The sequence below is a fragment of the Cebidichthys violaceus genome, unplaced genomic scaffold, assembly GCF_023349555.1.
Source record: "Cebidichthys violaceus isolate CVI_PGR_0920_01 unplaced genomic scaffold, fCebVio1.0.p SCAF_61, whole genome shotgun sequence".
NCBI classification, from domain to species: Eukaryota; Metazoa; Chordata; class Actinopteri; order Perciformes; family Stichaeidae; genus Cebidichthys; species Cebidichthys violaceus.
This window is the reverse complement of record NW_027176828.1, coordinates 274,754-287,003: the sequence shown is the minus strand read 5'-3', so window position 1 is coordinate 287,003 and position 12,250 is coordinate 274,754. Positions and strand designations below refer to the sequence as shown.

At 46.0% G+C, this 12,250-nt stretch overlaps 1 protein-coding gene across 4 annotated transcripts in view; it reads right to left on the bottom strand.

Annotated features, from left to right (window-relative positions):
* Positions 1 to 12,250, bottom strand: part of satb2 (SATB homeobox 2) — a 55,075-nt gene that overhangs the window by 6,599 nt on the left and 36,226 nt on the right. For all 4 annotated transcript variants that reach the window (XM_068734209.1, XM_068734208.1, XM_068734210.1 and 1 more), the window contains exons 7-12: positions 12,018 to 12,068; positions 11,350 to 11,936; positions 10,123 to 10,335; positions 9,159 to 9,245; positions 8,240 to 8,392; positions 5,996 to 6,190 (exon numbers count right to left, since the gene is read on the bottom strand). In XM_068734209.1, coding sequence (XP_068590310.1) covers positions 5,996 to 6,190; positions 8,240 to 8,392; positions 9,159 to 9,245; positions 10,123 to 10,335; positions 11,350 to 11,936; positions 12,018 to 12,068 — 1,286 coding nt within the window. The remainder of the gene's footprint in view (positions 1 to 5,995; positions 6,191 to 8,239; positions 8,393 to 9,158; positions 9,246 to 10,122; positions 10,336 to 11,349; positions 11,937 to 12,017; positions 12,069 to 12,250) is intronic.

The window sequence follows — 12,250 nt, the reverse complement described above, 5'->3', positions numbered from 1 at the left end:
CTCCCTCTTTACTCCTCCCATCTCTGACCGTTACACTTTGGGAGAGACGACATGTCACTTCAGAGCAACACAATACAGCCCCGCTCTCCCAAAACCACAAGCACTGGAGCTCCTCTCATGGCATGATTCAATATTCCTGAAAAACTTATTTTCTCTCTCTCTCTTTTTCTCTCTCTCGCTCTCTCTCTCTCTCTTTTTTTCTCTCTCTCTCTCTCTCTCTCTCTCTCTCTTTCTCCTGGCAGCGCTGTAAGTGCACTGCAGTAAAATGAAAAAAAAAGTTTTCTTTTTAAACGTAAATCAAGGCGAATTACGGCTCAGAACTATGAAAGAATTATAGAACATGAAATATTCATCTTCTCCTTAATGAGCTCTGGTCCTCCAGGGCCCCTAACTCTCTCTCTCTCTGTGTTGTGGTGGGGGGAGTGTGTGGGGGGGCAGTGTATGACCACCAGAGACACCATTAACACAGAGATAAATATGTAATGAAGGAAAAAAAATCACTTTTCTGTTAGTTTTGTGCATGACTTCACCTTTTCCTGTTAATCTGTGTTTCTCCTATTTCCTCTTCCTCCCCCTGTCTCTTTCTTTTATTCTTGTGTTTGAATAAGTGTGTCTCTGTCTGTCTCTGTCTCTGTCTCTCCCTCTTCTATTAGAATAAGTCTGTTTGTGGTTGTGACCCATGAGGACTGGATCCAGGCTAAGGGAGTAGATGAGTCACTGCACATTTCCTTTTTAGCAAAATAATGTTTTGTCGATGAGAAACTGTATACACAAAATGTTATTGAGGCGAGCTGGAGTGCAGCTAAGAAAGAGAGTGTGTGTGTGTGTGTGTGTGTGTGTGTGTGTTTATGTGTATATGCATGCTTTTTTTTATATTCAAACTGTGTGTGGTATTCATTCCACTTATCTGCAAATTAAACAATTAACTTAATTGTGGTTTCAAACTCCACCCTGCAACAGTGAATGAGAGGCCACCGGGAGGAACTGAAGACCGGAGGGGGAGAGAGAGAGAGAGAGAAGGGGGGAAAGAGAGAGAGAAAGGGGGGGAGAGAGAGAGAGAAAAGAGAGAGAGAAGGGGGGAGAGAAAGAGAGAGAGAAGGGGGGAGAGAGAGAGAGAGAAAAGAGAGAAAGAAAGAGAGAAAAGAGAGAGAAGGGGGGAGAGAGAGAGAGAAAAGAGAGAGAGAAGGGGGGAGAGATAGACAGAAAAGAGAGAGAGAAGGGGAGAGAGATAGACAGAAAAGAGAGAGAAGGGGGAGAGAGAGAGAGAAAAGAGAGAGAAGGGGGGAGAGAGAGAGAGAAAAGAGAGAGAGAAGGGGGGGAGAGATAGACAGAAAAGAGAGAGAGAAGGGGAGAGAGATAGACAGAAAAGAGAGAGAAGGGGGAGAGAGAAAAGAGAGAGAAGGGGGGAGAGAGAGAGAGAAAAGAGAGAGAGAAGGGGGGAGAGATAGACAGAAAAGAGAGAGAGAAGGGGGGAGAGATAGACAGAAAAGAGAGAGAGAAGGGGAGAGAGATAGACAGAAAAGAGAGAGAGAAGGGGGGAGAGATACACAGAAAAGAGAGAGAAGGGCGAGAGAGAGAGACAGGCGGTTACTTCCTCTCGAAGTGAATTAATGAATACTAACAAATATTTGTAGCACTGACAAACTCCCCAAATGTAAAATAAATATATTTCTTTGGAAACAGCGAATGATTGATTGTCACGGCGACAGAGAGGATTGCCTCCACGTCGTGTCTTTGACTCCAGTGTAAAACCCGTCTGATCCAGTTTATAATGTTATTACGGCCCTCCTGTTTGTTTATGACAGGAGAACATGAAGTTCTGTCCTGTTTTCATCCTCTCTTTTATTTAATCAGCGCGGCTTTTGCTCTGTTTCGGATCACACTGTTAATGACGTAAACCTTCAAAGTCTGGCAATATTCTAAATGTTTCTGATTATTAACAAATCCAAAACCAACAGTGCGCTGCTCTCACTCTGTGTGTGGCACTCTGGTCCGAACTCACTGGTTCCTGAAGGCACACAAGTTTCAAGGTTCGCGAATTTCGGACTCTGACTCGAAACACAGGTTTAAACTGAAGCAGCTAAATGGAACGCAGCCATCTTTACATTTTTTTTTTACACCTGAGCTTTTTGTTGTTGTGTGTTTCCAGAGGGGTCAGAGGGACTCATGTGTGGCCTTTTTAAAGGGGCACGCTGCTGATGTTACACATCCAGAGCAGTTTACTCATCATGGGAAGCACTTCGCTGTATAATATGGTAAAATAACTCTGAGAACGTAATACCCGATGACGTCATCGGGGCTTTCTTGGCTCGGGCTTTTGAACAGAAAGTCTACGTTACAAAATCACGGAGTGGAGTCTGATGAAAAAAGACACGTATGGGAAGTTTTGCATTTTTCCAGTATGGGCTGGGCGGTATGACCTAACATTTATATTATGGGATAATTTTGCGGTCTTCATCACAGTTTATCGTTTTTTCCAAAGACGTCAATACAAATGCTTCTGAAGGAGTAGAGCACTGGTGTCTTTAGTGGTTATTTGCAAATGAATAGGAATGATTGTATTGTTCTATTTTCTATGCTCGATCTTTCCATTATTCGTTTTAATGTCGTCGTATAAGCTGCTATACTGTCCCACCTGATTTAGAGCTTGTCTCACATAAGGGACCGCTGTAAAAGTCAGAAATCTCATCCTGCCTCTCGTCTCTTTATGGAAGTGCGACAGTGAATGACTCACACTTAAAACACACTGATCACCTAAGAACAGAGACGTTTCAGTAAAGATGTCAGTAAAGCACCTTTGGATTGAAGCGAGACACAAAAAGAGGAGGAGGAGGAGGAGGAGGAGGAAGGGCGCAGTGGTTGTTACGTCTTGTTCTAGTCCACCACTCCTGGGGTCTCAGCCTCGGTGAGTGGTCATACACACACACACACACACACACACACACACACACACACACACACACACACACACATAAACAACCACTTGACTTGCAGCAGAAATCAATTTAGCAAAAACAATAAAGAAATTATTTATAAGGGCAGACTCTGCCAAATTAGCTGTGGGACGCACTTAACTGCTGAAGCCGTATGAATAAAGAGCTGTGGAGCGAGCACCAGGACCGTGTCAGTCATGGAGAAATGTGATGCTGCTGAGGTTACTGACATGCAAACACACACACACACACACACACACACACACACACACACACATACACACACACGCAGCACCTGCAGACTTAATCGACACACAGTCAGAGATCTCCCAAGATGCACAGACGGCTCACGCTACTGTACATCCAGTCCAGGCCAAACACACATAACCGCACAGTTACGTCTCAGCGCCGCATTCATCTTTCATGTGATCGTCTGCGGTCGGTCGCTTCAGTCTTTTTGAGAGACCTTCTTATTGTCCACGACACAAAGGGGAGGAGGAGGGTGGGGGGGGGGGCCTCATGTTACCAACTATCAGTGTGACATGCTGTGTATGTGCAATGTGTGGCAGATGGGACACATGTGAGGTCTGTGGTGGCGGGCTGGCTGGAGCCGGAGGTTTGGTGGTGGTGGTGATGAGGGGGGGAGTTCATCTGAAGACGGAGGGGAGGTGGAAGGGGGGGGGGGTCTGAAGACAGCAACACACCTCATTTCCCATTAATAAATCACCAGTGTTTCACCACAGTTCATCTCCCTCTCGTGGGGGGGTGGGTTACAACATGGGCGATACGAGGGTACGCTGTATTTTTAGTCGTTGCCGAGAGAGTGTGAGAGGAGCAGAGGAATGTGGTAATGGTGCCACCACCGCTTCCTCCTCCCAGTCTTCCCATCAGCCTTTAATACAGAGCTGTGAATGGAAACAGAGAAAAGGACTTGCTCTGTGGAGGGGTTGGAGGTGGGCGGAGCCCCGCAAAAACGGCACCATATAGCGTTGGTGTCGCGATGCTAAATGGGAAGCATTCGCCTGTTTCTGATTTACAGGCGTATGGTATATGCTATATGTGGGATATAATAGCTGTGCTTTGGGGAGGGGAGAGGGGGGGGGAGGGGGCTGGTGGTTAGACAGACTATCTCTCAAACAAGAGGACCTGGGCTTGAGCAACCCGTGTATTCAGTTTGTGTGGCAGGCCCTGACCTTTGACCTCTTTACAGGGCAGTCACCTGTTGTTGGTGCTCTGGACTCCAGCACATTGGATTTAAAGGAATACTTTTACATTTTTTGGGGGGAGGAGGAAATATGCCTTTTTGCAAATAAGATCACGTTTGTTTTATCCAAAATGACACGATGCATCGGGACCAAAAACAGAACATAGCATGTGCTGGGAGCCTCAACAATGACACAGCAAACATGAGGTTTGACAAAACGATCTCTGCTCGAGGTCAACGCCGTTGCTCATCTGGAGTCTTTTCATGTGTATCATCGTATATATGTTATGAAGTGTCATAATAAAATGTAATAAAATGTCATAGTACAGTATGTCGTAAAACTTTTATTAAAAACGTCATAAACAGTCATGGTATAGTTGGCCATAAACAAGTCGTAGTAAAGGTGGCTGCATTCGAGGCCTAAATAAGTGTTCGTAAGGGCCGGTGTCTGCTGAAGTCAGAGTAGTTGAGTCAGCTATTAACTGCAAAAGATAGATGTTGTTTTAATTTGACCGACATAGTTTGATCCCTCAAACTGGGGCACTGTGGATAAAACCTCCAACCACAATATACACCCAACCAAACATGTCGATCGTGAGAAAAGATGTTTTCTTTTGTGTCGTCTTACGGTCATATTGCTGTGTCGTCTGCTACTTAAAATCAATAGCAGATAAGGTATTATCTATACAGCCTGAGAGTAATAAAGACAGGCAGACAGATAGACAGGGTTCAGTGTGTGTGTGTGTGTGTGTGAGGGTCACAGTAATGACAGAAGACAACACATCACTGTGTTTCCTGCATCGATCTCTGCCTCCCTCCTCACAAACTAATGGGGCATTTCCTCCAGTGCCACACCACCCAGCAACTCTGTTTACCCTTAGTTCCACTGGGGCACGCACACACACACACACACACACACACACACACACACACACACACACACACACACACACACACACACACGCACGCACACACACACACACGCACACGCACACGCACGCATGCACACACACACACACACACGTGAACACACAACAAGATCAAACGGCGCATCACGTAATGAATATAATGAGGATCATTTTTTTTTTCACTGGATTTGTAACTTGTAAAGTGTGTGTTCAAAAATATCCGTTGCTATCACGGGCAGCGGTGGAAAGTACTGAAATCTAGTACTAATTTTGAGGTACTTTACTAGAGTTTTTTTTATGTTCTGCTACTTCTACTTTTTGTAATTTGAGTATATTTTGATGCTAATACTAGTTTTTAGTCCGTACATGTAGTGTACATGCTTATGTCTGTGGGTGGAGGAGAATGGTCTTACTATAAAGGACTTAATAAAAGGCTCCAAACAACAGATGGTTAGCTTAGCTTAGCACAAAGACTGGAAACAGAGGGAAACAGCTAGCCTGTCCGTGTCCACTAATAAACACATTTGATCTTGTTTTTAATCAGCACTAAACAAGAAGTGTAAAAAGCACAGGTAGTGGTTTCACTGGGAGTAATGTGTTGGACTATTTCTCTGTCTCCCAGTCGAGAAAATAGCTTCGGGTTTTGTACCGATTCTTTGTTTCAGAACGGAGAATTTGCTTTTGCACGCCGACCCAAAATGAAAAACAAGGTCCGAGGAGATCTGGTAAAAATAAGTCTTCAGTATACTTGTACATGGTGGTGAAGTAAGAAAGGGTGTTTACAGTCAATTTCAACAGATGTAAATATTGTGAGATGAGGTGACATGTGCAGGAAATCTGTTTTCAATGCGTGAACCGGAGGTGCATTTTGATGCCAGGTGTTACAAACATCTGGACACGGAGATAGGAGGCGCACTTGGACACCAGCTGTAAACATGTGTGGTTCTCACCTGTGCGTCCTGGGGCAGGTGGAGGACGGTGTGCATCCTCTCCGAGTGATGGTGCCTGGACTCCTCCTCGTACGCCAGGTCTCTGTCGTTCTGCGGCAGCGTCAGAAACCTCCGGATGGTGCACAGGTTCTCCCACAGGGTGCGGTTCTCCGGGCTGGGGTTCTCCTTCCACCGGAGCAGCTCACACAGCCAGCCCTGGAGGAAGAAAGTGGGAGTTAAACAGAGTTTTTGAAGCCTCGAGTTCGGCATTTTGACTGTCGACATCTTGCTTCTTTTTTTTTTTGTTGCAACAGAAGTGACTATATTTGGACTGCGGAGGAGTGACGCTGTGGTAGAGGCGCTGTATACCGCTCTGGCACCTGCTTTAAGGTCTGTTTGACTCTAGATGGACCATCATTTACTAAATGAACATCATGCTGTGTTGAAGAAGACTTGAAACTAGAGATTGAGACCATAAACTCATGTTTACAATGTTTACTGAGGGAATACATCAAGAGAGAAGTAGAGTCATCTTAGACTAGACTTCTATACAACCAGACTTCTTTTTAAAAAGTGGACATTAGAGAGAATGCACGTTTTGACACTTCTGAGGTTGCTGCCTGTGATTCACAGTTTCCTTATTTCCACTCGTTATGCTAAGCTAACATGCTGCCGGCTGTAGCTGTAATTTGACCATAAACTTATGAGAATAGTATCAATCGTCTCGTCTAACTCTAAGTGTACTTGTCAGACTAGTCAGATTTTGAAACAGAAGGGGGTTCTGCTCCCCCTGAAAAAACATCACAGTGGACCATCCTTGTATTTCCTGTTCTATGAACCATTTTTATTGGCGTTCTCCAGCTGTGGAGCCCAAGAGTCAACACCTCTCGCCTGCTAGCATTGACACCGGGTGAAGAGAGGAGGAGGAGGAGGAGGATGAAGACCATGAGGGAAAGGAGAAGTTAAAAATGTAAAGTTATACAGGAAGGAACAGACAAATGGTGAGCATGCAGGGGAGATACAATGTAGCAAAAGAGTTGGAAGAAGTTAGAAGTGTGCAGAGTGTGTGAGGTAAGTGTAGGAGGGGAAGATGGGGGGGTGAGGAGGGGGTGGGGGGGGGGATGGAGAAGATTCAATTATATCTGCTAGACTGGTTCGGTTTGTGACACCAGCTGTTGTGTTCAACCAGCCACCTCGGGCAGCATGCACCGCTAATAGCCTGATCATCTCCCTCTTCCTCCCTCTCTGTCCTTGTGGCCAGCTGCAGCAGATGGGTGCAGTGAGCCGTGACCCTCAGCCACCCCCAGACCCAGCGACCTGGGGGACCTCGCCGACGGCACACAACCCAGCATGCATGCACCGTATACACGACGCATACGTCGCCCTGCACATTACCTTTCTCACGCTTACACCTGGACCCTATCCATAAAGGAAGGCATTTAGCTCTCTTTATGTATAAATATATTTAAGATGTTTTTGTGTTTCCGCGTCTTTTTTCTCTCTAATTGAGTCCTTGTTTCCCCGTCACATCCGACCTCTCCTTTGGCCTGAAGACAGTAAACAACATGCGAGGTTTAGAGAGCCATGTGCTTCAGGAAATATTAAGCGTTTGAATCCTTGTTTATATGTCTGCAAGCAGCAGAGGAGAGACGCTGCATGGTGCCTTTGCTAATATATTGAACGTTTCTAGGGGCCCACAGCTGGATCAGGATTTATTTATTCTTTTGTTGAATGCAGATGTTATCGAGAAGTTACGACTTAAAACCAGAGAACTACATAGAGATTCAACATATGAAGATATTTTCATTATAATTCCAGATATTTAGATATAAAATGATTTGCCATCGGGGCAATGAGAACTTTAAAAAAAAGTCCTCTCATAAACAAATCAACAACAAGAACATGAAGTACAGTTTCTAGAGAAATTAAGAAAAAATTAAGAAAAACGTATTCATTAAAATACGGCTCCAGCGCCGCAGTACATCATGTTATCAGAGCTCTGAGAAAACAAACAGAGCTGTTCATCACGAGCCGAGTGACGGCCGATAGAGCCGATGACTGACTGTGTACAACGTGGCAGCGCTCCAGCTTTGGTCTCTGCAGAATTGTGTTTTGGCTCTGAAAGCGCAAGGTTTTTTGCGGTTTTCATGAGCTTTTCGGAGCTGTTTTGATATCGATATTTAACCGAGCAGCAAATATCTCACCGCCTCACTTTGTCATTCCTTCATTCATTCATTCCCCCCCCCCCCCCCCCCCCCCCCTCACCTGGCTCTTGTTGGCGGCCACCTTAGCGAACAGAGCTTGAGACACTTTGGCTCTCTTCATCTCCTGCTGAATTTCGTCGTAGATGCCCGACGTAATGTTGACCAGCGACTCCAGCTTCAGTGAGAGGTCGGGGACCGGGCCTGGTGGCTTTGGCTGGAAACAAAAGAGAGAGAGAGGAGCCATGGTGACGATGTGATACACATTGTGGGATGAACAAAATAAAGGGACTTTGAATGGTTAACAAGGAGATCAGATAAGATCAGATGATGGGAAATATCATAAAGACTCGTGTATATTGTAAAACTACTAAGCGTTTACCCCCAAAAAGCAAATCCCATGTAAACATAGGAGGGAGGGTTATCAGCTGACGATCGGGCCGAGCTGCTCCCAGAACAGACGCGCCGTGTTTCCCCTGTGCAGAGCATCGGGCCGCACATCTGCAGCGCACGTCTCCACATGACTTGTGTTTACAGATCAAAGTCATTAAGTCCTCCTCTTTTGTCTTTCTTTGTTGTTTCTGTTTGAACGAACATGCATTGGCTCTCGGAGAGCTTGTATACACAAAGCGTTTGAAGTCGAGACATGTACAGACCGGCCAGCTCACATTCCCTCAGTGTAAACGATGCTGAGATTATTTTACATAGACATAATAAGAGTAGCGCACAAAATTCACCCACAGCCATGAATGGGCATCTGCCGTGAGATCAGAGGGAACGTCTTATCGCCGAATTGTTAGGCGCACACGCAGAGAAACGTCCAAAAGCTCCATAATGTCCTTTATGTTTACAATATGCTCCTATGACGGCTTTGAAGCTGCTTTTTCATTATAAATGGAAGTTGTTGGAGGGTTTAGGACGCAGAGCGTGACGCGCTGCAGTCTGCTTTGTGAGGGGAAAGTTGAAGATCGTAGATTACTCACCGAGTTGGAGATCTTAGTCTTGTTCTTCCAGATGGAGGCCCAGGTATCGGGGGTTATCTGGTCATCCATGCTCCTCTCCCACACTTTCTACGCACACACACACACACACACACACACACACACACACACACACACACACACACACACACACGGCGCGTTACAATCGGATTACAATGATTACACATCCATCTCAACAACACACTGACGGCACCATCGACCACATGCAGTCGTAACGGACAACATGTAATCAGGATTAATCAGATTACAAAAAATAAGCGACTATAATCAACTCAGATTACATTAGAATAAAATCAAATTACAGTAACTTTGTCGAGGATTACTGCCGAATATGTTCTACTGCATATCAAAGTTACTCCTCTCAGGTTCTCAGTTTTGTTAAAGGTGATTTCTCCGTTTGTTTTTTTTAAAGATGATTTTTGTATATTATTTTTATTCCTTTTTATTGACATTGAAAATGGAAGATGAACATTTTTTACGGGACAAAAGCAAAGTCTTAAGAGAAAAGAAACAACATGTGGTAGAATACACACAGTACATTTGTAGTTTGTAATTTGACCAACTGTAAACGCTCAATTTAATAAAAAAAATTATATTTGTCTGAAATTTTTTGAGGCTGATGCCATTTTTTTACGCACAATTTTCAATGTTTGCTTTTGAAGTAATCCAAAAGCATTCAGATTAGGTTCTTTTTTTGTAATCTGATGGATTGTGTTACTTTAGCCAGTGTCTGCCTCCGCCGGTCATGTTGCAGCTCACCTCCATGTCTGATGGCATCACTTTTGTCATAATTAGCATACGAGTCCCTGAGTTATGACCGAAGATCACAGTAACAGTAGCCTTTGGACTCTTTAACTTTTTAAAAGCGTCCAGGTCATTTGTTTTCAGCTGCTGCTTACATTTCAAAGTATCCTGACAGAACCCCTGACTTTAATGGAACACCAACCTGTGGGAGGCGCGGAGGGCCGGGGTTGGAGGAGTTGGAGGCGGGGAGGCCGACTGAAGGGTTCATGGTGCGCTCCCTCTCCTCCTGGTAGATCCGGTCTCTCTCGCTCTCGGCCAGGTTGAGGAAGTTCTGCATCGCTTTCAGATTCACCAGCAGAGACTGCGAGGCTGTGCGGGGGTCCTCCTCCTTCCGCAGGATCTCTGACAGCAAACCCTGCACAGTGAAGACACACGCGGAGACACATTTACTCCCTGAGCTGATGGCGTCATAATCAATAAAACCTCCATTCATGATTTACAAACTAGTAGCTTAAACCGTGTTTTCTTCTAAATGTGGGATTCTGACAAATTGTGATATATGCCGTCACAATTACTCAAAGTGACACCTTCACAACAGTCAAAACTTCAACATTATGACAAAATACATTTAAAATCATTACAATAATTAAAAAAAAGCAGGAAATCCTGACAAGTAATTCACATTTCTGCATGAATGATCGTAAAAAATCACTATTTTTATGACTACTCTTCGATTAACACATCATATCAGCTGTCAAATATCAATAAAAAGTTTAATATTTCCTCTGAACTGTAGTGGAACAGAAGTACAAAGCAAAATAAAATGTTAGGTATGTAAAGGGAAATGTCCGTTCTATTTTTTAGCAGTTGGTAAATACTGAAAATGATGAACCTTAGATAAACAGTATTAGCACATGGGTTGGATGCTCTCACACACGCACACATGCAAAAACACACCTGGCCTCTACACCAACAGGTCTATGATCCGCCTCCATTACATTGATCTAATGGGCCGTGTGGTGACCAGTTTAGCACAGCCTGAATGCATCAGGTGTTTGTGCCGCTGCGAGGGCGGGGGAGGGGGAGGGAGACTCAACGACCCGGCGAGCTACCCTGCCTCGCTTCCGCTTAACCCCACTGAAAACACCGCGAAGTGGGTGACAAATTATAGTCTATCGGTGACGTCAGCCGCTATTTATTTCTATCAAACACGGCAACTATCTGTCCTCAGCCTGAGCTGTTTTAGGGGAACGAGAGCTGTGATCCGTCTGATGATAAATATTAATATTCAGATTATCTCCATCCTTCTTAATGCCATCTGAAGCTACCCTCTCTCGTCCTTGCCTCTCCTCTCTTTCTCTCTGATCATTTACACTGTGCAGACTGTCTCCTAACCCTTTCTTGACCACAGTCTGTCCTGTTTTCCTACCTGTGTGCGGTTGAAAGCCACACGGGCGAACACGGCCTGGGAGACACTAGCTCTCTTCAGCTCGTCTCTGACCTGCTGGTAGATTTCACAGGAGACCTCGGCGGCCGACGGGTTGCTCCCGGGATGGTCGCCGCCGGCTTTGGACGAACCCCGAGGGATGGGCGGGTGGTTGAGGAACTGCTGGTTGATGGCCTGCGGGTGCTGATGGGCCAGCAGGCGGCTAACGGCTAGCTGCTGGTTGATGAGGTGGGCCATGGCGAGCTGTTGGCGCACCAGCTGCGGGGAGAGCTGAGGGGAGAGCAGCCCACCTGGCCCCAGCAGGGGCTGCAGGGCGCCGGGCGGGGGCGGCGGAGGAGGCACCTGGCCCGTACGGAGAGGAGGGCTGTGGTGGTGGGGGCCGTGGGGCGAGGGCTGTTGCTGGGGCGGAGGAGGCTGCTGAGGCTGCTGGGAGGGCGCCTGCAGATCCCCGGACCCCGCCTTGAGGAGGGGGCTGCCGGCTCCCAGGTGACTGAGCTGGGACAGGCCGGCCAGGTGAGGAGGAGGTCTCTGGCCCAGCACGCAGAAGTCCGCCATGTTGTCTCTCTCTACTGCGGAGGAGACGGGACGGTGAGCGCGGTCAAACAAACACGGTCACATGAGCACGGCGTCGGGAAGATTTGACGACTTACTTTTGATGTCAGCAGCGTCTCGTCCGGACCACATCTTCTCCAGGTAATCTACTGCTCAACGAAACACACGTAGGAAGTCAGTCAGGGAGGGAAGGTCCTCATGCCGCTGATCTACGTACACGACCAACAACCTCACCTCAAGGTCCATAAAATGAAATCTGAACTTTGAAGCCAACATGAATGAGAAGCCCTTCATATTTATAAGAGTAAAGAATAAACTTGTGGAAGTGGAA